The sequence below is a fragment of the Drosophila simulans genome, chromosome 2R (genome assembly GCF_016746395.2).
Source record: "Drosophila simulans strain w501 chromosome 2R, Prin_Dsim_3.1, whole genome shotgun sequence".
In the NCBI taxonomy this organism is placed as follows: domain Eukaryota; kingdom Metazoa; phylum Arthropoda; class Insecta; order Diptera; family Drosophilidae; genus Drosophila; species Drosophila simulans.
In genome coordinates, this window is record NC_052521.2 from 11149913 (window position 1) to 11177643 (window position 27731).

The 27731-nt window shown below is 48.6% G+C and overlaps 1 protein-coding gene across 21 annotated transcripts in view; it reads right to left on the minus strand.

Moving 5' to 3' along the window:
• LOC6734375 (microtubule-actin cross-linking factor 1) overlaps positions 1-27731 on the minus strand; it is a 75984-nt gene that overhangs the window by 2726 nt on the left and 45527 nt on the right. For 6 of the 21 annotated variants that reach the window (XM_039291759.2, XM_039291760.2, XM_044922574.1 and 3 more), the window contains 15 exons: positions 17101-27589; positions 15407-15553; positions 7867-15344; positions 7748-7759; positions 7259-7484; positions 5227-7186; positions 4997-5171; positions 4684-4743; positions 4331-4375; positions 3886-3957; positions 3568-3742; positions 3383-3500; positions 3094-3323; positions 2911-3028; positions 1198-1391 (listed from right to left, as the gene is read on the minus strand). In XM_039291759.2, coding sequence (XP_039147693.1) covers positions 1198-1391; positions 2911-3028; positions 3094-3323; positions 3383-3500; positions 3568-3742; positions 3886-3957; positions 4331-4375; positions 4684-4743; positions 4997-5171; positions 5227-7186; positions 7259-7484; positions 7748-7759; positions 7867-15344; positions 15407-15553; positions 17101-27589 — 21499 coding nt within the window. Of the gene's footprint in view, positions 1-128; positions 308-1197; positions 1392-2910; positions 3029-3093; positions 3324-3382; positions 3501-3567; positions 3743-3885; positions 3958-4330; positions 4376-4683; positions 4744-4996; positions 5172-5226; positions 7187-7258; positions 7485-7747; positions 7760-7866; positions 15345-15406; positions 15554-17100; positions 27590-27731 lie in introns of all 21 variants that reach the window. The other 15 variants (XM_039291776.2, XM_044922575.1, XM_039291780.2 and 12 more) reach the window with 8 other exon arrangements.

Here is a 27731-nt window from a genome sequence, read left to right on the forward strand (position 1 = left end):
AAGCATATATTATAATGCTGGTTCATTGTAAGTTCAGGACCCCCTCTCCCGTGAAAGATGAAACCAATATCGGGCACTCCTGCTGGAGCTGCTTCTGCGCCTCCTGCTCCTGCTGCCTGCGAACTTACCCAGTGTGTTGTTGGATGACAATGCAGTACGTGTGGACTCAGCGGCACCGAACGGCTGGTATTGCAACGGACGAATACCGTGCCACCGGCACCCATGTGAATGGGAAAGGCGCATGGAACCTGGTCTTGAGCGCGGATTTTCTCAAATATTGGCATTAGTTCGGCCAAGTGTTCGTCGGCTAAGGATATAATTTCGATATGTTTAACCAACAATGAACAAACGCATTTCATTTGGCAAACGGTTTATGATCATTTAAGCCGTGGACAACAACCTAACCTGGCCAAAAAACCTCATAGCCTCATCAATGAATAGTGTGGGGTGTACTATGCTCTAGCATTAAATTAAAAAATGTCGCAATTACTTAATCAAATACAATTACAAAAAAAATGAACACATTGATACCAAGTATTCGGTTCTCATGCAGATATATAAAAATGATATTTTAAGAGTCGGCGGCGCAGCAGCGATAGCTTTTCTTTGTCAACAACACACACAACGAACCCAAAAAAAAAAGGACGAAAGGAGCACTTACCTTGTGCCCTTGCTGGATGTGAATATGTTTGGATGGGAAAATGGATTGGGGTCGGGATTTGAGCAAGGGTTTAACCCTCTGTCGGTAACCACTTAACACTTTGGCACCTCTTCTCATTTCTCAATTTCGTTTAAATTTGTCAGTTTCAGAAATAACGGAATATTTGCTCTTCTTTAAAGCTAGAACCTCTTTTTAAAATACTTTTTGGATATTATAGTTACATTTAGGGAAAGTTAAAATGTTTAAAGCAATTAGAAATACAATAGGTTAGTTAAAACGATTTTAAGTGAAAATACAAGTAGATATACATACATATCATAGATAAAACAAGATTCTGTATTGATTTGACCGAAGTTTAGAATTTTAAGGATTTTTAAGTAAATAATATTTAAGAGTAGATAAGTGGGTATTAGCTCTTCAAAAGAACTTAACATAGTTAATTCCGATTGGGGACAAAAACGATGGAAATGGAATCGGTGTGACACTTTGGCTCCCCTTTACGTTCTGTTGCAGATTCAATTTGCTGATTGATTTACCTTGATGATGGGACCCTGTCCACTCATATATGGGGGCAAGTTGGAGCTGCCGCCATTGTGGGCATGGGGTGAGGAGGAGGCAGTGGCGGCCGCATTTGGCGTGGAACGTCTGGGCGTGAATGCGGCCATGCTCTGCGAGACGCCATCGGCCAATATGAATTGCTCGCGTAGCTCTATGTTAGTGCGTCCCTTGGCTGCTCCCGGATAACAGTGGCATTGGTTTTGGTAGCGATTGCAGTTGCAGTGGCAGATGTACAGATGCATTTATGTACGCATTTGTACGCATTGGCATGGCAGATGCAGATGCACCCACATATAACACATTTACACGGATAGGCAATGTTTTGTTGTAGGGCGAACATATAAACAACAACAATAACAACGAAAGTTCGTTACCGCAAAGTATTTGTCACAGTTTGTTTTCAGTATGGTGTGTTTTACAACATTTTTGTTTTTTTTTTTTTGGATTTTTTGTTGTTTAGTATTTGGTGTGGGCACAGGCGGGTGCATGTCGGGCGTGGTCGTGGGCGTGGCGAGCGGGCAGCGCAAGCGTAGAGTATACATATATGTATATTTATCGGGTTCGGTTTATCAAGATTCAATCGATTTTCGGTATAATTAAGAAAACCATTTTGGAAAAAAGAAAAAGGGGTAAACATAAAGTTTGATTAGTAAAAAACGAAAAACAAATAACACAAATTAATACAAAAATTGTAATTTTAATACAGGACGTACAACGAAATTGGTGGGGGTTCAAACATAAAATGGGTGACATGAAGTACAGTGTGCACAAACCCTGTTAGTTAACAGAGCATGCTAGACTGTTAAACAAATAAAGCAGGATGTTAGTTTGAAAGCGGGATAGAATCTCAACTACTGGTTAAAAACAAAGGGTTAATGTAATTACGACTAAGAGTTCGGTGGAGAAACCTGGTTAATAACACTAACTAATAGGAAATAGAAGAACCTACAATTGGCGGGATTTTTTTTGGTGAGCGTTGGTGTGTGTTTTCATGGTCTTATAGCAGCTAATTGGTACGCAGTTAGATAGAAGCGACAAAAATGAGCATGAGTAGAGTAGATGGTACAACCCTTGGCTAGATTGGTCAGTTTTATATTTAATTGGTTTTGGTTGCTGGGTAATTGTGTATGATGTGGCTTTTGGCGCTGGCTGAATGGCAATTAAAAGTAAAATTCGCCCTAAGGCACACGGTTAATATCATTTTAGCTTGTTTAGGCAACTTTTGGACCAGAATTAATGATGAGGTTTTAACAAAGGTTTCTCTTTTTATATTCCGGGTTCATTGGCTAGTTATGGCTAGTTAGGCACAGTAGTTTATTGTTGGTTGGTTGTTTGTTGGTTGGTTAAATGACCATATCCGTTTGGTAATATTATTATTATTATTATTTGGCATTATAGTATAATTAGTTGTTAAGCACAACTGTACCTAGATGTGATATGAATGCATTTAAATGATATGAGCAAACGATGCACAGTATCTGGGTATAGACAAAATGCATGATTTGGGTGGAATATTAAAAATGTGGACTACTAGATTACGCTAGATTATTATTGTAGATATATGTATGGAATTTATGTGGCTAGTATGGATGTGGAATGGATGAAGTCCAACAAATTTCGAGAATGTGTGTACGCAACACAACTAAATATGGTGTTTTGACTAAACTTTTATGGTTAGATGGACCACTTACCGCGACAAGGATCGTTCTTCTGCAGGAATTCGTCCAGGGCAACCCAGCCGCCACCCACGCGCACCATAACAGTGCTGCGAAGGATACGAACCAGGCGCAGTTTCTGGGAGTCTCCAAACTGGAATAAGTTAATTTACACATTAGTAACTGCCTCCCAGGTGACACACTACTCTTGCAACTTACTCTGTACTTGCCCTCGCCAACTTGGAACACGCGGAACTTCTGTCGGCAGGTACAGAGCATGACCAGGCGTTTGACCTCATCGTGTATTTTGTCCGAATCATTGGCTGGCTTGCGCTCTTGCCAATCGGGACGAAGGGCGGCAATGAACTCTTGCCAGTCGATGAGGCCTTCGCCATTGCGATCGAACAAATCGGCTACAGCCTTCATTTCCAAACCAGATGTATCGAATTCTAAAGAAAATATATTTGTTAATTAGTTTGGTTAGGATATAAACCTCGGAGGAACTTACTCGTATTGAGTATGCCATCGATGAAGACATCGCGCGGAATCATGCCATTGTTATCCTTATCCATTTTTCGGAACAGATCCGTCAAGCGCGACTTCTTGTGGTTCATGTACTTGAGGAACTATTAATGGATAGAAATATTACATTAAAAATCATATTCTAAGTAATTGTTAGTTGAAAATACTTACGCGCTTGCGCCAATCGTCCCAGCTGAAGTTGCGGGCACGCTCCACATCCTTCAGATAGAGCAGATGATCGTTAAGCAGCCGCTGGCGCTCCCATGAGAGCATCCAGACATCGCGCCACTTGGTCCACAGAAGCTTCGCGCGTGGAGAACGGAATTCCAGTTCCGGTCCCGAGGTGCTATATTAAAATGTGATATTTGTGTCAATTAGAAGTTCTTCAAACTCGGTAAGCATTATGAACCAAACTAATTACAAACAATTGTACTGGACATGCACAGCTTGAGATGATATGGACGATATTGGAGGATTTCGAGGACTTACCTTGGCGAGAATCGGGGGCCATAGTGCGGCAGGCGATCTCTGTCGGGAGTATCACGTGTGGGCGTGATACGACTGCTCAGAGATTTTGGTTTTGACATAGACATAGGCAAATAAAGCGGCAAGATGCAAAGTTTTGATATTTGATATTCGAGCGGTATGAGCAACGTTTACGTAGTAGCGTAGTGTGTAGACAAGATGAAAGTAGAATCAAAAAGAGACAAAACAAAATAGTAAAGTAACGAACAAAATACGCAAAACACATTAACATAGATAATACATGGATATTACAAATTTAAATATATATTTCGAATAGTTGTAGACGCAGCATTTCCAAAAGTAGTTGAAAAGTTGAAAACAAAACAAATTCGATTTGAGAATTTCGAAGTACATGCGGAATCTATCTATTCTTGAATTACAAAAAAATACAAGCACAATGAGAACTCACCTTCCCTTGCGGGCATTGAGTCCTTGGTCACGAGATCCCTTGAAGCTGTGAAGAAAGAGAATATATATCGTTAGTTATAAAATTATAATTAGGTCTCGGATTACACAAGCAATAGGTTAAGCGGCAGTGATTAAGCAGGAGGAGTGCTTGATTGGTATGAATTGTGCGTTAGCAGCTACGGATTTTAGCGCTACTTTGGGGATTTAAACAAGTATCTTGGGTGGTGGTTTCGGTATATCAGATGTTAGGCAATCACTAAATCCATTCGTGATTAGATGGGAGTAAGCACATTCGCCACTGGGCAAGTGGATGAAACGAGTAGCAAGCATTACAGTATAAACTTGCGGCCAAACCTTTGACGCCTCAGGGTGCCGTCGGGTGACTGCTCACGCAGATCGTGACTGGAGCCACGACTGTTGGTCGGTAGATAGTTGGTTCATTGATTGGTGTGGTTTTTGGATAGGCAGAGAGATAGGTGTGCAAGACGTTGCGGGGTTTTTTTGGTTTTTGTTTGGAATATTGTAGCAATAAGGTGGTGGATACAAAAGAAAGTATACAAAAAGAAATTGGAAAAAATAAATATACAAAATAATAATAATATACAAAGGATATGTACAGCAGAGCTACAGTTTCGGCAGCTACTTGCGAATCTATTAATCTACTCACACTGGCGTCTTGCCGCTGCGCGATGGCTTGCGCGCTCCTGGTGGCAACTGTCTTGGTTTGCAGGCGCGGTCCACTTCGTTTTGGCGGCGAGCAGTGTTTTCCATGAACTCCTTGTGGTCTTCGATCAATTTCTCCACGGGCGGAATCTCGTCCGGCAGCTGTTCGTGCTTCAGGTCTGCAGAGAACGTCAATTAAAATCGATCTAAAATAATTTAATAAGTAATACTTACTCAACAAGGTGCCCTCGAGTCCGCTAAGCCAAGCCAACAGCTCCTCAATGGTGTCGTCCAAATCCTTGAGCGACTGCAGATGCTGCTCCAGCTTCGACTCGCGATTGATGGCCCATTGGCGCACCTCCTCCCAACGCTGCTGGATAATCGAAAGCCAGTTCTTGATGATCGGAATGGCATCGGGATAGGCCTTGTTGATAATGTCTTCGGCGTACTCAAAAGTCTCGGTCTTCTCACGCTCGCGCACTCGCAGGTCCTTCATAAAGTCCATGTGGATGTCCATCATTTCACGGGACACCTTCTCGTCATCAGGTGCATTCTTGGCATATCGTAGCTTGTGCTCGGCATGATCCAGCCAATCAAAGAGAGCCTGGACACGGGCATTAAGCTTCTCGGCATCAACAAGGGCCACCTGGAGACGCTCGCCGCGTTTGGCGACGGCACTCTTGACCTCCTCCCAAATGGACTGCATCTCATCGAGCTGACGTCCAACTTCGGGATTGTTTCCAGACCGCTCCAGGTCGCGTCCTGTCTTGAGCACTCCTTGCATTTGCGCAGCGCGCTTCTGCAGATCCTGCTCAATGTGCTTGTGGTGCTCGCATAGGCCTTGAACCGTCTCCAAATCTCCGTGGACTGGTCCATTTTCGTTCAGGCGGCTCTTAGCCTTCTTCAACCACTCAAGAAGCTCACCCAGAGCATCGCTGAACTGTCCGGAAAGAAGCAAAGCCTCCTCCAGCTTGCGCTGGCGGTCGATGCTCTTGGACCACACTCGAGTCCATTGTTCCTTCAGTTCGATCAGCATTTTGTCCAACACTGGTCGATCGCCCTTGGGAGCTCGCTCCAAAAGATTCTTTCCGGTGCGCATGGTTCCGTCGTAGACCGATTGCTTGGCGCCCAGCTGGCGGTGGGTCTCCTTCAGCTTGCCAATGTACTTCTTGATCTTTTGTGGTTCCTTGGACGCTGTGGCTTCCTCGATGATTTGGTCCAGCACCTGTTCGGTTTCCTGCAGATACTGCATCATGCCACTCCAGGCGTCGTTGAACTCGCGAGCCTCTTTGTAGCCATGATCCAGAGCACGAGTGCGTTCCGCGGCCTTGCTCACCACTCGTTCCCATCGATGTTGCACAGAAACGAGCAGGTTCTTAATCAAGATCACGTCCTGCTTCTGGCTGAAGTACTTAAGGTGAGTTCCCTTCTTGTCCAGCAGCAGCATGGCTTCGCGATGTGTGCTCACATCCTTCTGCAGCACCTTGTGCTCCTCCATCTGGGCCTGAATGGTTTCCAGGACGCGAGAGACTGGCTCGGCATTGGACAGCAGCTTTTCGGCCTGGGTCAGCCATTCAACAAAGGCTTGCAGTGTGTCATGGAACTCGGTGGCTTCCTTGAGTGCAATTTCCAACTTAATCTTCTTGTCGGAAGCACGGGATACCACAGCATCCCAACGTTGCTTCAGCGTGCGGAGCGTATGCTGTAAGTTGCTGGACGAGACCTTCATTTGGTTCTGACGCTTGATGTACTCCTGGCCCTGGGCCTGAATCGTCTCCACCTTGGGTCTGTTTTCATCCAGCTCGTTGTACACCTCCATGAAACGTTCCAGTTGCTCAGTAGCAGTCTCGGGAAGTCCACCCACAGGCTTGCTAGCTCCAATCACTGCGTCTACATCGCCCAGCCATCCCAGAATATCCTGGACCTCGGCAATATATCCGTGAGCTTCGCGCAGAGCCTCCTCCAGTTCATGCTGTCGGTCGCTGGCCTTTTGGAGGAGCTGCTTCCATTCGTTGTTCAGTTTGCGCAGCTTCTCTTGAGTGGTAGAAGCCTCCACAGATCCCTTCTCGGTTTCAATCAACTGTCGGCCCGCATCGTTCAGTGTGTCCACTGAGTTCTGGTGGGCCTGAATATCATTGGCCAGCACCTTTAGCTTGGCCAATTCAACCTCTAACAGTTGCGGATCTCCAGGAATCTAAAAGTTTAAACAATGGAAAGTTAAAACGATTTGGTTTTTTTTACCAGAATTAAATATATATCTACGTACCGGCTTAAGTTGGTCCAGTGTGCTGTCGGTCTTGTTGATCCAGACCAGTAGCTCATTCAGGGCATGCTGGAATTGACCCAAGTGCAGCAGAGCGTGCTCCAGTTGCTTCTGGCGCTCGACCATGCCACGGAGTAGGGCCTCCCAGCGGCGATTGACCACCGACAGGGGTTCGCGGATCGATGCCGCTTGCTCGGGTGAAGTGCGTTCCGTCAGTTCCACAGCTTGTCTGTAAGATGCAATTAACAATTAGCAGAAGAATTTACAAAACCTGCAGTTTAACATAAGCAAGCGCAAAAACAATAAAGAGCAAGTGTTTTCTTTTTGACATTGCATGCAACTGGATAAACTGTGGCAATCAAAAAACATGCTCGGCAGCTTTGTTCAAAGATCCCGAAGATCTAAAATCATTGCAGTTGCAAGCACTTAAATGTAATCAATATTCACAACAACAACGCACGAACGAACTAGACTTTTTTGAAACTATCTTGCCTTTTGAGACCTCTGCCAATTCACAAGTTGAGATAGACACCACGGCAATGGAACATTAGATTTTTAAATTTAAATAGATTCGATTGAATAAGAATATATATATATATAGAAGGCCTTACCTGTTTAATGCTTCTACTTCAACCATATGCGGATCGACTTCATCCTTGAACGACTTGAGTTGTTCAATCTGTCGCTTGACGGCATCAATGTCCGAACCCACGGCTCCCAGATGGGCAAACTTGTCCTCGGCCTTGGTCAAGAATTTGAGGAGGTTCTGCAGTGTCTCGTGGAACTCCATGGCCTTCTCCATGGCATCAATGAGGTTCTCCTCGCGCTTGGCATACAGCGCCGTGATGTTGTCCCACGCGTTGTCCAAGTCCTCGATGTGCTTCTTGACCTCTGGCTTGTCGGGCTCGCCGCACATGTTCATCAGGTTGCTGCCGTGACGTCGCACCTGCTCGACCTCTGGTTTGGTCTGGTCGATCTCGTGGCGGATCTCCTGCAGCGCCACCTGTTGCTTCTTGATGTCCTGGGGCTGGGCCGCTGGTGGCTCCTGGCAAGATAGTGTCTCCTCTAGATCCTTTAGGGTCTTCATCACGCTGTTCAGTTGCTTCCAGAAGGGTTCGGCTACGCTTAGGATGTCGTCCAACGAGCTGCCTCTCTTCTTGGTGGCGTTCTGCACATCGTTCCAGAGGTTGTTCAGCTTCTCAAGCTTGGCCTTAATGTCACGCACAGCTGGATCAGCTTTGTTGCCAGCCTTAGCGATAACATCGTTGGCCGCACGCTGCACAGCACTGAAAGCATCCTGTCGCTTGTCCAGATCGTCCATCAAAGCATCATTATCCTCGATCTGCTCACGAATCTTCTGCGGAAGAGCGGACAGGGGATCTAATTGATTGACCTGATCCACGGTGTTGGCCAGAGCACGCAGCATGCCCTCCAACTTGTCGGAGAACTGGCTGGATTCCTGCAGAGCACTCTCGAGCGCCTGCTGCCGTTCACGGAGTTCCAAGCGGAGTGCGGCATACCGGGCATTGTCCGTGTCCAAAATCTCGTTGATCTTAGCACCATCATCATCGGCCACCAATGCACCCAAAGCCTCACCAGTCTTGTTCAGTTTGTCTAGCAGTGGCTTATGTTCCGCGATGGATTGCAGAAGACGTTCGTTCTTGTCCTGCTGCAGAGTGATCTGGTCAGGACGCAAAGCCGGCATGCTCAATCGCGAGATCTGCTGCTCCATGTCATCCAACCAGGCGGTGAGTCCCTGATGGGAATCGGCGAAATGCTCCGACAGGGGCAGAGCCTGCTCCAGGATGCCCAGACGCTCGCTGCACAATTGAGCAACAGTGTCGACGATCTCCTTCAGATCATCCAATTTCTCACGAAGAGTGGCGGTGTTCTCGCTCTGTGGGGACTCACGAAGCACCTTCTTGGAGGCCGCCGTAACATCTCGTACACGTCCCTTCTGACTGGAAATGTCGTCGTTGATGGAACGATGCTCCTGCAATTGGGCACGCACCAACTTGGGCTCCATGGCAGGAAGATCGGCTTCGCGAAGAGTTGTGTCCATTTCGCGGAACCACTCAAGCAGTTCATCAATGTCACCTGTCACTTCCTTGGCGCGCTGGTTGCTCAGGTGAAGACGCTCCGCCTTGCGTTGGATTTGCTCCACAATGGAATCGAAGCGACGGTTGTCTCGGGTCACAATGCTCTCAATGGTGGCAGCACCTTCTCCCGGAGAGAGCTGACACAGCTGGGGTCCCACTTGATTGATGCTGTCCAGAATTGGACGCATATCAGCCAATTCACCCTCAAGGCGAAGCACATCAGCTTGACGCGGCTCGCTGGGAGCAAGAGCAGCTTCAGCACTTTGCATCCATTCCACTAAACGGTTGTGAGCTTCATGGAATTGCTGCACCAATGGCAAAGCATTCTGTGCACTCTTCAGCAGATCTCCACCACGGTTGGTCAAGTCGCCATAGCGACGTTGCAGGGAGTCTAACTTGTCCTTCAGTTGGATAGCTTCATCGTTGGAAATGTGCTTCATCAGCTCGGCTCCGGATTCCACAGTAGATTCCACATTCGAAGCGTGACCGGCAATGTTCTCGTTTAGCTCCAGTAGATGATCCATCTGTTCCAGCAGCTTTTCGGCGTACACGGGAACGGACTTGAAGCGCTTCAGCTCCGCTTCCATACTTTCCATCCAGGCCACCAGATCCTGATAACTCAAGACCAAGTGACGCAATCCCTGGCGTGATTCGGCTAGCAAAGCTCCAATGTTGTCGCTGGCATCCACCAATCCTGTGTACCGCTCAGTCACACCTCGCACCTTCTCACCCAGATTAACGGCTTCCTCGTCGCTAACCAAATGCATCAGCTGGGCGGCGACATCGGCAAGATCGGAAAAGTCGGGCTTCTTTCCCAAAATTTCGTCGTGTAGACGGTCGTGTTCGCGGATACGCTGCTGGATCTTCTCTTCGTCAGTAGGTATCAGCTCCATTGCCTTAACAGATCGCTCCGTGTTGTCCAGCCAGAGTTCCAATGGACTGATCTTGTCATGGAATCGCTTAGCCACCTCCATGGCTTCCTCAAGATCCAACTCACGTTGCTCGGCTCCGTCGGTCAGGGCATCGAATCGCTTCATCAAATCGTTCAACTGTTTCTCAATGGAGGCACGTTCACCGGGTTCACAGTGATTGGCAACTTCCTTGCCGAGGTTGGCCAGAGATCCCATGGAGTTTTGACGATCCAAAAGCATTTTCTTGAGGAACTTTTGCTCCTGCAGCTGTGCCTTTACCACCTTGTAATCGGAGCTAGGCGGTTTCTGATTAGCCACCATTTCCTCGGTGTCGCTGAGCCACTTGGATAAACCGGCCAACGCCTCCTGGAACTTTCCAGATTGCAGCAAAGCCACATCCAAACGGCGATCGCGCTCGTTCATTCGCTCCTTCAAATCGTTCCAGCGGTCGTTTAGCTTCTCCAGATCCTTCTCAATGGCCGTGGTGGAAACACCACTGCCAGCCGAACGCACTAGGTCTCTGCCAGCAACGTTTACCTTGTCCACATTGATGGCCAGTGGTTCTACCTTGCGCTCCCTGAAGTTGCGGAAGTCCTCTTGCTGGCGGCGAATCTGATCCAACTCCGAACCCACGGGCTTCATGCGTTTGAACTCATCGCTCACGTCTTGAATGTCATCCAGAGTTTGAGATTGATTGTCGTAGAATTCGCGAAGTGCTTTCAAAGTGGAATGAAGATTATCCTCGTGATCGCGAACTCGGTTGTCCAAACGACCCAACGTCTTTCGCAGCGTGGAGATTTGCTCACGGGTCTGGGTGGTGTCTGCAGCGAATCCTGCATCTACCAAAACATCAGCTGCACGTTCTGCATCCTCCAAACGACCCACAAGGCGATCCAATTTGTTTTGGATCTTGCCAACATCGTCGATTTGCACTTGCACAATCTTGATTTCGCGGCCGGGCGGTGAAAGCTTTTCAATCTCGGTCTCCAGATCGTTCAGATCAATGCCCAAACTCTTCATTTGTTCGTTGAATTGGGACACTGCGGTGGCTGCAGATTGCAGTTCTCCGCAGCGATCATCCAGGCGACCCTGTAACTCGGACATACGGTCGGCCAGACCATCGACTTCACTGGTCAAATGGTCAGCATCTCCGCCAGCAGCCCTAGCCTCAGCACTGATATCCTTGGCCAGAGCCTTAAGTGACTGCAAAGGCTTACTCAAATTAGTGAGCTCTTCGCGTATGGCCTTAACACGCTCCAAAAGTTTGGGATCCTTGGCAGCTCCACCGAGAGCATCGTGTGCAGCAAGTCGATCCTCGCAGCGACCTAAAGAATGATCCAGGTTTCGCAGCTCATCATTAAAATCGCCCAAACGACGAGAGCAGTTTTCAATTTCATGAGCACGGGCAATCAGATCATTGTTGAGTCTCTCCCAACGATCACGGATGTCCTGAAGCTCTGCCTTAATGGGTTCCTTATCGATGTCGCAGCTGGTGAGGAATGTCTCTCCCAATCCCTTGGTGTTTTCGAATTCTCCAGAATGCTTCCAAACCTCACTACGGAAGGTCTGCAGATCACGCAGACGCGTCTCCAGCTTTGCCTTGGACAACAAGCCGGGTGTAAGATCAGCCAACTTATCCTCCGCGGTACGCAGCCAGGCCAGGAAAGTCTCCGAAGTTTGGGAGTACTTCTTGCAGTGCTCCATGCACGTCTGCAGTCGGGTGTGGCGATCGACGGCTTCACGGCGCAGTTTCTCCCACTGCTGCTGGATGCGATCCAAATCACGCTTAACTCCACGATCCTGCTGACGATCGGTTAGATCCTTGCCCTTGTTGATTAGCATAATAACCTCATGCTCACGGGCCATTACCTCACGATAGATCGGCTCATGGGTGTCGATCTGGTGCTGAAGTGTTGGCTTGTGCGCAGAGACCAGAAGCCTGTCGGTCAGGTTGGAGAGCTCTCCGCCCAACCAACCAAGAGTCTTTGAGCAATTCTCGGCAAAGTGGCGGCCATCCCGGAGGGAAGCCTCTGTTTCTGCCTTCTTGGTATCCAGTTTCTTCTGGAGGGCCAAATACTGTTTCTCCAGAGCTGCGACACGAGAGTTGACATCAGCGCGCGAGGCGGGATCACCCAGAATGTTGCACAGAGTGGCGGCGGATTGCTCCACATCGGCTAACAGCGGTCGTTGACCCTCAAGCTGTCGCTCCAGGTTCTCGATTTTGCGGAGATTCTCCTGGTGATCGCCATCCGTGGGCAAAGTATCCAGATTATCGCTAATGTTCTGCAGAGCCTCACGCAAACGATTGACAGCAGCATCGAACTCCTTGGAGCTGTCAGCCGCACCGCCCAAACTGTTGGCACGGTCGTCTAGCTTTCCAACCAGATCATCCCACTTGCCCAGAATGTCCTTCAATTTAATTTCGACGGCCTGGGCATCGGGTGTGCCTGCCAAATGGTCGACAACATCATGTCCGAGCTCCTGGAAATGCTTCAGTTGGGGTTGCTGAGTGCGGAATTCCTCGCGAAGCACTTGCACCTGCTGCACCTGGCTCTGGACCATACGGGGATCGGAAGAGATGGGTCCCAGCACGGTTAACATACGTTCCTTACTGTCCAGCCAGCTCTTCAGATTTCCATGGGTGTCCAAAAAGTCACGCAGCTTCTCGGAGAAGGCAATGCGATTCTTGCAGATGTCGTTGAGATTCTTCCACTTCTCTTGGATGCTATCGTTCTCCTGGCGCAATTGTTCGGCGCCGGGCACATCCGACTTGCGGCGGAGGATATCCTTCACCTGAGCCTTGGTGGTGTCAAGAAGACTCTGCTTCTCGTACATGTCTTCGAGGATCTTGCGCGCCTGCTTAATGCAGCGCTCGGCCTCGTCCTTGTTTGATACGGACTCCTTGGGCAATTGACGCTGAATGCGCTCCAGGAACTGAGCTAGTCCCTTCAGATTCTCGTACTGCTTGCGAAGCTCCTCGCTCAGGTTGTCCAGCTCATGCTGGCGGTCATTGAGGCGCACGCCAATCAGCCCATAGCGATTGTTGATCTCGCTCAGCTGCTGCTGCACCGGAGATAGCTCAGACAGCTGGAAACCATCCTGGGAGGATCTGCGGCTACCGAATCCACTGGAACCAGTCGATAGTGGCGACAGGATGCCTCCCTTGGTGGGGCTGGGGCTTCTAGCGTCTCCGGACATGCGGCGCAACGGACTGGCCCGCTTAATCGGACTATAAGTGGAGCGTTTGCGGGCAGGACTCTCTGGACGGATCAGGGCATCGTACTGTGCTCCAATATCGTTAATTTTGTCAATAGTTGGTGCATAGTCGCGGTAATCCTTGCATATGGGCTTCAGCTCGTCGTGCTGCTGCTTAATTCTGTCCAGATCGATTGCTACCGGCGGAAGGCCGTTAACTCGCGCTTCAGTGCTGGCCAGCCAGGAGAGGACCTGATCCTTCAGTCCCTCGTAGGCCAGTTGTTGTTCGGCCTTCTGCTTGGACAGCTTGGCGCGCTCATCGATGCTGATGTTAATGTTGCGCCACTGAGATTCCAGTGCCTTAATGCGATCGCGCAAAACTCCAGTATCGGTAACATCCCGCAGGCTAATTAGATCCTTGCCACTGCGCACGCAATCCTCAAACTGCGGAGTCAGTTGGTCCTTGTCACGCGACAGTTCGTTCATGCGGCGAGCCAACTCTTCAGTTGAAAGCAGGCTTGTCTCGCGGCTATCTAGAGCCTCCTGTAAGCTGGCCATACGCTGCTCCACGGTGCTGATTTCATCCAGATACCGGCTTAATCGGTTGTAAACGTCATCTAAGAATTCACCACGTTTGTTGGCCTTCTCGTAGAGCTTCTCGAACTTGACGGTCACATCGTTTAGATTCGATTCCACCTTCTTGGCAATGCGGGCATTCGATGCGCTGGCAAGCAGATGTTTGGCCGAGACTTGAACGCTGTCGATGCTGGCCTGGTGAGATTGAAGATCGGCTAGCAGAACCTTGTGCTCGCGGATCTGCTCCTGCAGACGCTCCTTGATAAGCGAGGCGGGTCGCAGATTCATCTTGAACTTATCCTCGGCCTGGTTAACCCATCCCACAAGACTGTCCAAGGCATCCTGCACGCCCTGCGATTGCACCAAAGTCTTGTCCAGAGTTTTGCAGTGCTCGCCCAGATTATCCAGCAGCTGCTGGTAGTTGTTCTTCAGATCGGCAATAGGCAGTTCCAACTGATTGACCTCCATGGGACTGAGTTGGCCACCAAGGCTGCGCAGCAAATTATCAAGAGCCTGCTGTGCATTGTCCACCAAACGACCACTGGAAAGCAGCTCATTGTGTAGAGCCTTGGCCTCGTTCATCTGATCCTGCACTCCCTTAGGATCGCCGGCAATCGGTTCAGAGATAATGCGCGACACACGCGGATGCACACTCCTCATCCACTCGTTGGCCTTGTCCAATGCATCCTGGTACTCCCGCTGGCGTCCACCCAAACCGGAGACGCGATCTTGCAGAGCATTCACACGGTTCAACAGATCCTTGTACTGCGCCGAGACCAGCGATACCTCTTGGCGTATGGGACTCTCGGCACTGGACAGTGGCTCCACATGAGGCAAGCGTTCGGGCAGTGAAGTACGGAAGTCGTTCAGTATGGCCAAGAACTCCTTGCTCTCGTCCACAAACTTCTGTGCAGCCATTGTGATGAACCGCAGATCGGCCTGGTGCCCAATCACATCGCTGACAAACTCACGAACCGAATCGGCCTGAGAGGGCAGGCGGGTCAGGTCGGACAGGGAGCGTTCCTTGTCCTCCAAAGTGCGTCGGGCGACTTGCAACCAATCGGAGAATACATCCAATTCGCTGCGCAGTTTCGTGAGCTCATCTCGACCGGCTTCCAAGCGCCGGAGTAAACGCACTGTGCGATCGTTGACACGATCAACACGCGAACGCAACTCCCGGCCGGAGTTCTCCAGAGTGGTCACTTCGGGGGCAGACAAAACATCACCACCGGTGAGCACGATCTGACGGATTTGCTCCAAACAAGTGGCTACTGGTCGCTGCTGAGACTCGATCTCATCCTTGATTTGCTGTTTAAACAAGGAATATATTGTTTTTAATTTTGCAAAGTATATTAATCAATAGTACCAACCTTGAGGGCATTAATCTGGTTGCGCAACTCATCGATCTTTTCACGAGGTCCGCCGACACTTGAGATTTTCTGTTCCACAGTGGTGACCCATTTCAACAGATCGTTGACATTCTCTTCGCACATGTTGAACTTCTCGAATACTGCTTGCTATATATGTGACATATTATGGGTGGGGGAGGGCAAAGCAAACAAATTATTAGAAAACTGGTAAGAAAAGAAATGACTTCTTAGCTCGATACGGGTCGCTATAAAGGGATTCATATAGAGATTTCATAGATATTGTATATATGTCAATAGATAAATGGAACACAAAATATATATAAAACACAAACATAGCTGGAAGAAACACATTTGTTTGTCGAAGAGATTGCAAGGCAAAGACTTAGGGCAAAGCGGTTTTATAACAAGCATTAAGATACAATGAAGTATATAGGCAGTTAACATAAACCAAAGCAATAATATAGACATACAAGCACCAAGGTTCACTACTTTGGGTAACGAGCACTACTGGGGACTAGCAACTACGAGTTGTTTTACTTTTAGTATGCACTAACTACGGTTTAATGGTTTTGTTTTTTTGTTTTTGGTTTGTTTTCGTTTTGTTGGATTTTTTATATTGGTTAGTGTTAATTGTGGTTTGGGTTTATTTTTCAAATTAAAACTGCAAACGAAATAATATGTAAAAAATATTTATATATGTATGCTGAAAATAGGTAGAAAATTGGTATTTAAACAAGATTTTAAAAATAATAACTAAAGCCTTGGCTATTGCATTGGGGCTGAAAAAGGATATGTAACCTTACTCCAAAACTAAGAGCTAAATAGAGACTAGTGAATTGTGGGGTATTCTCGGGAAAATCCCACTAACTCAGTCAGATCAGTTTTTAACCGCATATTAGAGTCAGTTAAAAATTGATCCGATCCTACGTAATATACTGCCTGGGATACAATTGGATATAGGGAAAAGAAATAACAAGAAATAGATGAGTGCGAGTTCGAATGAAGAGAGATTCGTATGCTAGTGTTATAGACAAATCGATAGAATATTGAGTATATAGAGTATTGCATATGGTGTCCTATTGCCGACGTCATTTATGCGGAGGAGTATGAGACATAACGCATTGCTCTTCGGCTTGACAAAGCGCGATCGATGGAGTACGATAATTATGGATGCATGTTTGTTGGATGTGATCTGTGATGTACTTGCTGACTCTGATTGCATTATTTGTGGCTGCTGTCGCTTGAGAACTTAAAGCGATCTCAGCGAAAAATACGATATATAGAACATAAAACTGAATGCCATGCGCTGCAATATAAGAGATTTGCAAAATAATAATAAATATGATTTGCAAAGTAAATTTGCAGAATGATTCTTATTTTTTTTCATTTTCATTGTGGAAAGCTCACATCTTGGTTAGTCTGATGATATAGAATTTGAGATTAAGGTAGAGACAGAGATAGACAGAAAGAAATAGAAAGACAGCGCGCTGATCAAAATGTCTCAAAAATAATCGAAATCAATATCGATAGTACAATACCAAACATGCCACGAACAAAGCTTTTAATTTAGAATTAGAATAATTTTGCTGTAATTTCTTGCAGTAATTCAGTAATTTCTTGCATTCGCAATTCCGGTTTCGAGATCGGTGTTGATAGAAATTGAAAGAGTACACCTCAAGTGATCTGAGACTTACCCTCTGTTCTGCCGGCAGGAGCAGACCCTTCTCGGCGGCCTTCACTAGGTCGATGTTGTTCTTCGGCTCATTGGCGTCGGTCAGGCGTCCCTCGGAGGCATCGATTAGCCCACTGCTAATGGCAGCCGTCAGTGGGACAATGACCCCAGTGCTGGGGTCACGCACCACTGTCGACGATGGATCAACCAGACCTGAGCCAATGGCCTCGGCCAGCGTGAACTTGCGGCGCCGGATGATGTCTGGATGCATTTGGAAGGGATCAACTAGGCAGCCATTGGTTGGGTTGTACAAATTAAAGGTGATGGCTTCTAGCAAACCGAATGAGCGCTTAGGCGTGCAGATCAGGCCACTTTCGTAGGCCTCTTGCAGGGTGCAGAGCTTCGAGGTCTGGGTGTTGAGCACGTTCGCCTTGTTGGCATCCATTAGGCCCTTTCGGAAGGCCTCTGGCAATCGGACCAGCTTGGCCTTGGCCAAGTCCTTGACTAGGGCCGAGTCGGGATCCACCACGCCCGCACTGGCGGCCTCCTTGAGCGTGTATACCTTGGGCGTTTCGATGACAGTCAGCGAATCGTTTGCGCTATCGTCGCTGGCTGATGCCGCTGCTGCGGATCCAGGTACACTCGCTGGCACATAGGTCAGCAGTCCGGTCTGCAAGTCTAGACACTTGGACTCGGCCGCCTGGTCAAAGGTGACCGGTTCACGCACGTAAACTATTAAAGTGGGATCGAAGGCAAAGTACAGGGCCTTTGGATCCACGAGTGTGCGCTTGGTGGTGTCCACGAGACCGCGTTCCACGGCTACCGAGTAAGGCAGGAACTTAAAGCTATCGAAATCGCGAACGAGCGCGGTCTTGGGATCGATTATGTTGTAACGAATGGCCTCCTCGAGAGACATTTCACGCGGTTTGCTAATCACAACGCTCACGGGTGTTTGATTTAGTAATTCGACGCTATCCTGGCGACGCACCACATCATTGCGATCGGTTAGTGGTCGAGTAATGGTGACCAGGATTCCGCGCGAGAGTGCCACATCGTAGTTATAAGCTGACTTAGACTTGGGATCAAATACTCTACCCTTGGACACATCAATATCACCATTCTCAATAGCTTCTGTTAGCGGTAACTCCTTACCAGTAAGCTGGTTTTTGAATACGGTAGTCGCGGGGTCTATGAAACCCGAATGGATGGCTTCGATTAGGTCTAGATATTCACCCGTTGTTGGATCGCAGAATTTGCCTGTTTCGGGGCGATAAAGTTGTTGGCGCAACACGAGTTCAAGGCTGAGGAGGCGACGATTGGAAACAATTAAGCCCCTGGCCCTAGCCGCCTGGAGATCCAACTGTTCGTTACCCAGATTGTAACAACCCCTAGAGTCATCAACTAACTGCTCCTTGATAGCATTGGCCAACCGAAGGTACTTGCCGGTCTCGTGGTGTTTGACTAAGCTGGATGACAGGCTAACTACATCCTCCACGCAAGCTTCGTTGAGATTAAGCTTGCGATTTGTGACTGGATGCAGAACCTTACGTGTGGAAGGGTCATAGAAGCCCATCGACAATAGTTCGTACAGACCAAAACCGGCATTCTCAATGTCCACAATGAGACCCAGGCTTAGGGCCTCGCCCAGAGGAACAAACGAATTGCTTCCCGGCTCCCGGAAGACACCTTCCCTTCTATTGATGATGCCATTTCTACAGGTCTCGCTAAGAGTGTACATCTGTTCTGTCTGCTCATCGAAGTAGCAGGGCAGGTGAGGATTAACCACGAAACTGCGCATGCTTTCGAGTAATGTAATCTGGCGACCAGTTCTAGGATCGCTTAGCTTTCCGGTCTTATCGTCGAATAGTCCCTGATGAATTGCTCGCTGGATGCTGATGGGCGCATTGACATCCATTAGGATTCCAATATCAAAGGCGTGCTTAAGGGTCATTGTCTGGTTGTTATACAGTAGCTTGGAATTTTGGGCATCGATAATGCCGGTGTCTTTAGCGTGTGTAAGGTTCAGCTGCTTGTACAGACCAGTCTTGAAGTCTCTGATCTGCACACTATGCTCGTCCAGTAAATTCGTGTTTAAGGCCTCGGCAAAGTTCAGCTTCTCGCCCGACTTCGGATCGACAAAGTGTCCATCCACCTCGTCGTAGACATTCTTAACCACTGCCTCAATAAGACGAAGAGGCTTCTTGGCTTCGACCAAAATACCTCGATCGAATGCTTCCTTAAAGTCAATCGGGTGATCATCGGCATCCCTCACCGTACCATGCTTACTGTCCACGATTCCAGTCTCGGTGGCCACCCCAAATGGAATGATCTGTCCCGAACCCACATTGACGACCGTCGAATCGGGATCGAGGATGCCCCTACGAATGGCACGTTCAGTTGTGAGCTTCTCGCGGGTCACCGTGTTGCTAAATTGACCAGTCTTGGGGTCGTAAAGACCGCGGTAGACAGCATCGGGCAAGCTGCGCTTTCGCTTGGGCGGGATGAGAATGCGATTCTCCAGGGCTTCGTGGAGGGACAGTTTGGTAGAAGCATATGGGTTAATCACATATCCCTCAATCGGATCAAGATAACCCTTTGCGATCGCTTCTGTAATGGAAATAATAGACTCTGTCTTGGGGTCAAGCAACACCAGCTCTTCGGGATTAATGAGCTTTTGGGCAATGGCGGTCTTCAGGTCCAACTGCTTGTCGTCGATGGTGAACTTTGCTGTCGAAGGATCGTAAAGACCACGCAGCAGACAATCGACCAGGGAAAGCGGCTTTTTCGTGCTTATAAGGTAGCCCTTTACGAAAGCCTCGTCGAGGCTAATGTTGGGCGAGCTTAGTGTTCCGCGAACAGTGTCCAGAAGACCCACCTTGGCCGCCTCCTTGCCCGGCAGAATCTTATCATGATCGACATCCTTGACTAAAGTCGTTTCTAGCTCCACAAAGCCCATTTCAATAGCTTGCTGAAGAAGGATCTCCTCGCCGGTGACAGGATTAAGAACCTTGCCAGTGCTGGGCGTGTAGTATTCGCGCTGAAGCAACTCTGGCAAGCTCCAGGTGACGTTGTCGGTTTTCAGCAAACGCTGTTGTACACCTACATCGAAGGGCACCAGAGTGTTGTTCTTGTTGTCTTTGATTTGACCCGTAGCGGGCAGCACCAAATCATCTTCGATAGCGCAATCCAGCTTGACTTCCTTCTTAGTGACAGTATCCACAATCAATGAGATCTTCGGGTCAACTAAACCAATTTCAATCGACTTCTGAACATCGACCTGGTTTTGACTCTCTGAGTCGAAGAGTTTTCCCGTCTCGGGGTCGTAGAGACCTTTGCGTACGGCAGCCTCCAGGGAAATGGGTTTGCGTGCACCGGGCACTAGGAAGCCCAGCTGGAAGGCCAGCTCCATGGGAATCTCTTTGAGCGTCTGAATGTCTATCACTGTGCCCGCCTGCATGTCTACCACCCCCAACTCAATTGCCATACGCAGTGGAATCACCTCACCGCTGACTGGGTCGCGCACCGATATCGACTGAATGTCCAGCTTGCCACTGTTGATGGCCTCAACAATGGAGCAAACCCGACCATCGTCAAGCACCACCTGTCCTGTCTGTGTGTCAATTGTCACGTTCTCGATGCCCGATGGCTTTTGCTCTTCGGGATTGGCTCGGATAATCCATTGGCGGTCAACGCACTCAAAAAATGGGATTTTCTTGCCTGTCTTCGGATCCACCATGTGACCCGTGTGCCTGTCCAGAAGTGGACGCTCCAAGGCTGCTGTGAGAGTCTCGTATTTGCCGGTACTAAAGTTCTTCACCAAAATAGTTTCCGGGTTAAAAACATTCATGTCAAATACCAGCGTATGGAAGGAAATCTTCTGGCCAGTACTAGGATCAATAAAGTATTGATTCTCGGGATCGTAGATGTTAAGTTCATACAGATTCTGTGGCGTCAGTTCTGTGTCTGCGTCTACCAGGTAAGACACCTGCTGCAAAACAATTAGTTTGTCGTCGATAATCTGTACTTCGTCCAATGGGCTCAGCTGCTCCTCCTTGAGTAGCGTGGAAACGGTCTGCGACTGCTGTTCTCCATCTACGATCACCTGGCACTCATCGGGGCTAATCAACTTTTGGGAGATGGCATCGCCAATGGCCAGTGTCCTGGGCACTTCTCGCTTCACAGAGCTTTCAACCAATTCAGTAGGCAGTTTAACTACGTCCCGTGCCTCATCATCGGGAGTGCCCTCACTGGTGGATGTCGTTGTGGTGGTAGTCGTAGTGGTGACTTCGGTAACTAATGTAGCAGTGCTGGTGGTAATTATCTCTGTTGGTAGTTCTTCCACTGTCTGGGTCACAACTTGTGTTGTGGAAGGTTCTGGCTTAATTGTCTTTTCTGTGGTTAGGGCATCAACCAAAGCCTTGCCCGCAAGAACTGGTGCTCCTACAATAGCTAGAGCGCCCAGCTTGGCAGCATCCTTCACATTCTGCAAAATCTTGCTACCACTTTCCGCTGGCTGAGTGCCCTTCTCCTGCTCAATGAAATCAACAAGAGATTGATGTTTGTCCGAAGTTGAATGCGGTTGAGCAATTTGCACAAGATCACTTGGTTGATGAAGTTTTCCTTCATCAACAATTGTTGTCTTGGTGGTAACAGTCACTGTTGTTTCAGATGTGCTTACTGGCTCGGTTGGAATAGTTTCCACCGGCTTCGGCTCTGTCGTTTTCTTTTCGGTGTCTACAATTTCTTCCGGCTTCTTTTGATCATTAGTTGTCTGCTCAATATCTCTAAGTTGAGCTGGGGATGAAGGCACAGGCTCATTTAAAGGCGTCTCCTTTACTGTGGCTGTATTCTCTTGAGGCAGGGTTTCCTCGGTTGAAGATGTTGTTGTAGTGATAGTTGTTGTTGTTACAGTAGTTTCTGTGATCGTCGGCTCTTCGACAGTGACAACTCTCTCTTCAATAACTATTTCATTGGTAGGCTCAGTCCTGGTGGTATCTTCGCTCGTCTTCTTCTCCTTAATCGGTTCTTGGGCGGTTGGTTCCTTAACTTGGACATCTACAATGTTCTCAGATTTGCTGACCTCAGTTATTTCCTCGACTATGGGCTGTTCATCGACTGTTTTTACCGTTGTGGTAATGGTTGTAATAGTTTGGGAACTTGTAACAGGTTCTTTAATTTCGGTTTTAATTTCAGTGATCTTGGTCTTCTCTACTTGATCAACAAATGGAGCCAGTGGTGCTGTGAAGGGGGGCTCAATTTCAGAAATCTCCTCCTTTTTAGCAGTTCTGGGCATTGGCTCTGGCTTTGAGGTAGGTTCAGATGATTGTTCGTTTTGACTGGCTGGTGCAGGAGATGGTTCCTTTGGTGTGATTTGTGCTGGCTCGGTAATGTTCTCCTTGTAATCCGGTTCAGGAGTTGGATCTTTTTTAACAGATTCAACGAATTCTGCATTTTGCGCTGGCTCGGGAGTTAGCTCCTTTTGAGCAGGCTTGGGAGATGACTCCGTTTCAGCTGGCCTGGAACTTGTGTCTTTTGTTACCACTGGATCCTTCTTTGCTGACTCCTCGGAAGCTGTTTCTGGTGATATCTTTTCTGGTACTGTATCTTTTTCATTGGAAGTCACGGTGGTTATGGTTTCAGTTATTTTAGAAACCTCTGTTTTATCTTCAGGCACTTTACTGGGCTTAACCACCACTGCATCCTCCTTAACTGTGGTCGAGACATCTTCTACCACAACTGGCTCCAGATTTCCGGTCTCCGTCGTTGTACTTGATGTAGTAATTGTTGTTACTGTTGTGGTGGTCAAAGTGCTTGTTGATTCAACTTCCAAGGGCAGATTGCTTTCCTGTGGCAGCGTATCCGGCTTATCCTGCTGTTTTTCGTTGGCAATAAAGTTGGCAGTCGTAGAGCTGATAAAATTCTCCGTTTCACTGAGGAGATTATCCACCTCACTTGGCACTTGTTGCGGCTGTAGCTCGTTACGGCGCTCCTGTTCAATGAAGCTGGTTTGAGGTTCCTTTGGTTTTGCAGTGGTCTTGGCATCTTCCGTGGGAGATTTCACAGATTTGATAAGACTTTTAACGCCACTTACGATGGCGCCTCCGGCCAGTACAGGAGCTGCGATTACGCCCAGTGCACCCAATTTGGCGGCATCTTTTACATTTTGCAACGTCTTCGATGGCTCCTTGCTGCCCTTTGTATCGATTTCACTTACACTTGGAACGGATGTGTCCTTGGTGGATTGCGTCGTGCTGACCACTTGCATCTCTTGCTTGCGGGTATCCGAACTGACCACCACTGTCTGGGTGCGCTCTTCGACAACAACAGTTTGATCGCCACTGGTAACAACGGCAGGAATCGATTCCGGACTTTCGCCGGCCGCTGCTTTTGTCTCCCGCGTTGTGGATTCTTCGCGCAGAATTCCCAGCTCTTTAGCTTCCTCCAAGCTGCACACCTCACCGGTATTAACGTTCTGCACTTCATTGTTAGAAATGAGGACGTAGCCTTGCATAAGCTCAATGGTTTTAGTAGTTACCGTGTGCACTGCACGCACCGTCTCCATGATCTCCGTTTTGGGAATGGGTTTTTGGGTAATCACAAAATCTGAGAGATTCTTAACCACCAGAACACCATTTTCCATTGCTTGTCGTAGAGGTATACGTTCACCAGTGGACGGTACAGTCAGTGTTTGGGCAGCTACATCGATGAGATCTCGCTCCATGGCAGTGACCACCTCGATTGCATCTGGCTTGGGTGAGTAGGGAATGGACATGATAAAGTTTTCCTCGATGGCTTGCTTGATTGGAAGTGCTTTCTTTGTACTTGGATGCAGAACAACTCGCTTGGACGGTTCCACAAGGCTCTTTTCCACAGCAACAGGGAATATCATACCCACCGGCGGAATTTCCACCTTCGATTTTTGCTGATCGTAACTGGGATCGAAAAGCTTTGCTTCAATGGCTTCAGTAATGTTGAGTGTCTTGTTCTTATAGCTGAATGTGGAATCATCGGCATTAATAATGCCCTTGGTGATCGCTTCCTCTAGTGTGCACTTTTCGGGCTTATGCAGTTTCGAATGCGGATCCAAGACCTCACATACTATGGCCTCATGAATGCTCAGGGGATAACCACTCTCCGGATGGACAATAGTCTGAGTTTGTGGATCAATTAGTCCCTGGTCTGCCAGACGCGGCACCGATAGGCTCTTGGCCAACGGCATGAGAATATGGTTAGTCTGCTCGGAATCAATAATCTTCTGTTCCACTGCTTGCCTCAAATTTAAGACTCTATTGTTTTGGGGATCGATCACCTGACCACGTCGTCCATCAATTAGACCGGTGTTCAGTGCCTCAGTTATGTTAACCACCTCTCCTTTGGGATTAGTGAAGTTCCTCGTGTTTTCAAGTATTTCACAGGTCTCCTCGTCGATGATTCCCTTTCGTAAAGCATCCTTCGGTTTGAGAATGACCTTGCGCATTCTCTGGAGGACTACAACTTTGTCCTCGACCGTTGACGGTTCACTGTCAAAGGACCTTCCGCGATGCAACTGATCCCGGGAGACAATGCCTCGCTCGTAGGCCACCTCCACTGGAATTTGCTCACCAGTTCGTGGATCTGTGACGAAACGTACAGTTCTTAGGGCTCCTTCGGCGGCAACCAATGGAGCACCTACCACACTCAATAGTCCCAGTTTAGTTGCCGTGATCAAGTCCACCGGCTGACCCTCGGAATCAAGAATAGTTGCTGTCTTTGGATCGTAAATAGAACGCGCTATCGCCTCGGTAACGGAAATGGGTTGCTTGGTTGTCGGATCCACAATTTTGATTAGGTGCTCGTCAACCAGACCCTGACGGGCGGCATCGAAGATATTTTCAGTCTCTCCGGTCTGCGTGAAGATTACTAGGGCAGTGGACGGATCATAGATGGCGCCCGGCGCAATTTGCAGGGGCTCTGGAGAGGCGAGCTCTCGTTGGCAGGTGAGCACTTCGACAAACTTGGGCGGGGCATCCTTTAGGGGCGTGGAAACCTCCAACACATCCGGAATGTTGTTTACTTTAGTAATGCGAAGAATTGTCTTTTGGTTGGCGCCTCTCGTAGTCGGGACAGTTTCCAGAATGATCTTACCCTCGTCAATGGCACTGCGCATGCCCTGCACCTGTTTCCGGCTATTCGTATAGTTGCCATAACTGTCCAAGATATCACGCTCAAAGGCTGACTGCACGGAGATCTTGTCGCCAGTGCTGGGATCAATTACGGAGAGCGATAGATTGTTAATAATCTGCTTGTTGATGCACTCCTCAAAGTTAACCAATCGATCTGTGCCCTGCACATGGAATACTCCCGTATCTGGATTAAACAGGCGCTGCTCAATGGCGTCCTTTAGTCGCCATCCTCCTGGGGGCAGCTCCATGATCTGACGCTCCGTTACGTTTTGTTCGATATAGCTGGACTTTTCCATGTTAATAAATTCGGAGACCACACGATGCGGCTTTACTAATTCCTGGGAAATGGGAATCTCCACCGACTTCTCAACGTACTTGGTGTGCTGTGTGTTTAGCTTGATGGGCTCTGCTTCCGGTATGATTTGCTTGGTCACAATGGTAATAGTGGATTTTGTTTTTTTCCTATTTGTTGGCTCCGGAACTGTCTGATTGCTATCGGGAACTAACAAGCCGTAGTTGAGGGCCTGCTGTACTGAGTAAATATTGCCCGTTTTGGGATCTTTGAAGAGTTGCCTCTCCTCGTCAATGAAACCTTGACGCACTGCCTCCGTGAAGGTAAGCAACACGCTGTCGACTGGCTCCTGGGAACCAGCCCTGATTGTCACATAACGATTGATCGTCCGCGTCACCGTTTCCGTGGTCAAAGTGATATTGAGCAAACTACTTAGTAGGAGAGCACCCTCGGGAGTGATAAACTTCCGCTCGATGGCGGTGTCCAGGGGCACTGTCTCTCCGGTCTTGGGATCCAAAAGATAACCAGTCTTCGGGTCAATCAGATTGTGATAGACCAAATCAAAGACGCTAAGCTCCTTACCACTGGCATTCTGAACACCAATGCCACGGCTAAACATCTCGTACACCTCCTGGCGCACCAGTCCCTCACTAACAGCCACCTCTAGTGGCACCAGACTATCCCTACCCGTCTCTAAGGCAAAGCCCGTGCTCTTGCGACGCAAAAGATCGCGCGAGAGGGCCACATTAAAGCTTACATAGTCATTGCTCCTCAGATCCTTGAACCCGTCAATATCGAAGATCGAACGCTGCGCCACCGAGCTAATCAGACCGCGTTCCACCGCCTCCGGAATGCTGATCAGCTCACCGGTCATAAAGTCGCGGTACTTGCACTCGGCCGGCAACACGATGCCGTCGGCAATGGCCTCCTGAAGGGTGACCAATTCACCCTTACGTTTGGTGATACACTTGAGCAAATTACCGTCTAGTACACCAGCCTCGATGGCCTGCATGATGCTCAACTTTTCGCGGCGCATGGGACTCGTGATCTGGGCCTGTTTATCGAGCAGGTTCAGATCGCAGATGTCCTTTAGCGTGTACGGTTTCACGATCAACTGACGGTTGCGCGCCTCTGCGAAGGTTAACTTCTCCTTGGTCACCTCGTTCACGTACCGACCCGTTTTGGCATTTAGTACGCCCGACTGCAGTGCCTCCTGCAGTGTGATCTTCGTATCGCGTTTCGCGTCCACCACTTCGCGCACACTCGCGTCTATTAGTTGATTGGCAATGGCCGAATCCAGTCGGAACTTGTCGCCGGAATTGCGATCCGCTATCCAGCCGGCGCCATCGACCAGGCCATGCGCAATCGCATCGCTCAGGCACAGCGCATTCGACTTGATTGTCACCGACTCGTGCCGGATGAGGTAGCCACGCTCGTAGGCCTCCGCCAGGCTGATCGTCTGTCCGGATTTGACGCGATACAGGCCGGTCTTGGTGTCCACACTCCCCGCAGTAATGGCGTCGGCAATGTTGCGTGGATTCTCGGGAGAGCCCAGCTCTCCGGAGGTTTGCTCTACGGTGACCGTGTTGTTTACCTTGATCCGCTTCTCGGCCGTCTCGTAACCGGATTCCGCTTCGCTAATCTCGCGCTGAATAACCTCCAGGAGCGACAGCTCCCGTCCGCTGGCATCTCGGCCGGCACCGGGCTCAAGCAATTGCTTTGCCAGTTGCAAATCGATCAGTCCTTGGTCGGCAGCTTGTTCCAGCGTGATACGGCGATCACCCACTAGCATCTCACCGGTGCGTACGTCCAGAATGCGAAGCTGGATGGCTTCTCCGATGGTCAGAACGCGACCCGTACGCGGATCGCGTATTCCGGCTATATCCAGCACGGAATGGCCACCCAGCTGTTGAGAGCGCTTGAGCGTACGGATTTCGTTGAATTGGATCTGCGATTGAGGCAGGCTAGCAGTGCTAACCTCCTGACTAGCGGCGTCCAAGCCATCGCTGCTGTAGACGCTCTTCGTAGAGCTTTTCGTTGTCTTCGTTGAGCTGATTCTGAAAGAATTCGATTGGAAAGTTTATTATTTTATTTAAGCACAAATTTAGAGAAGAAATAAATTGGATTAAATAAAGGAATGTATGACCAGAAATATAAATAGCGGATTATTCATAGTTCTATAACTCAAAATTTGTAATA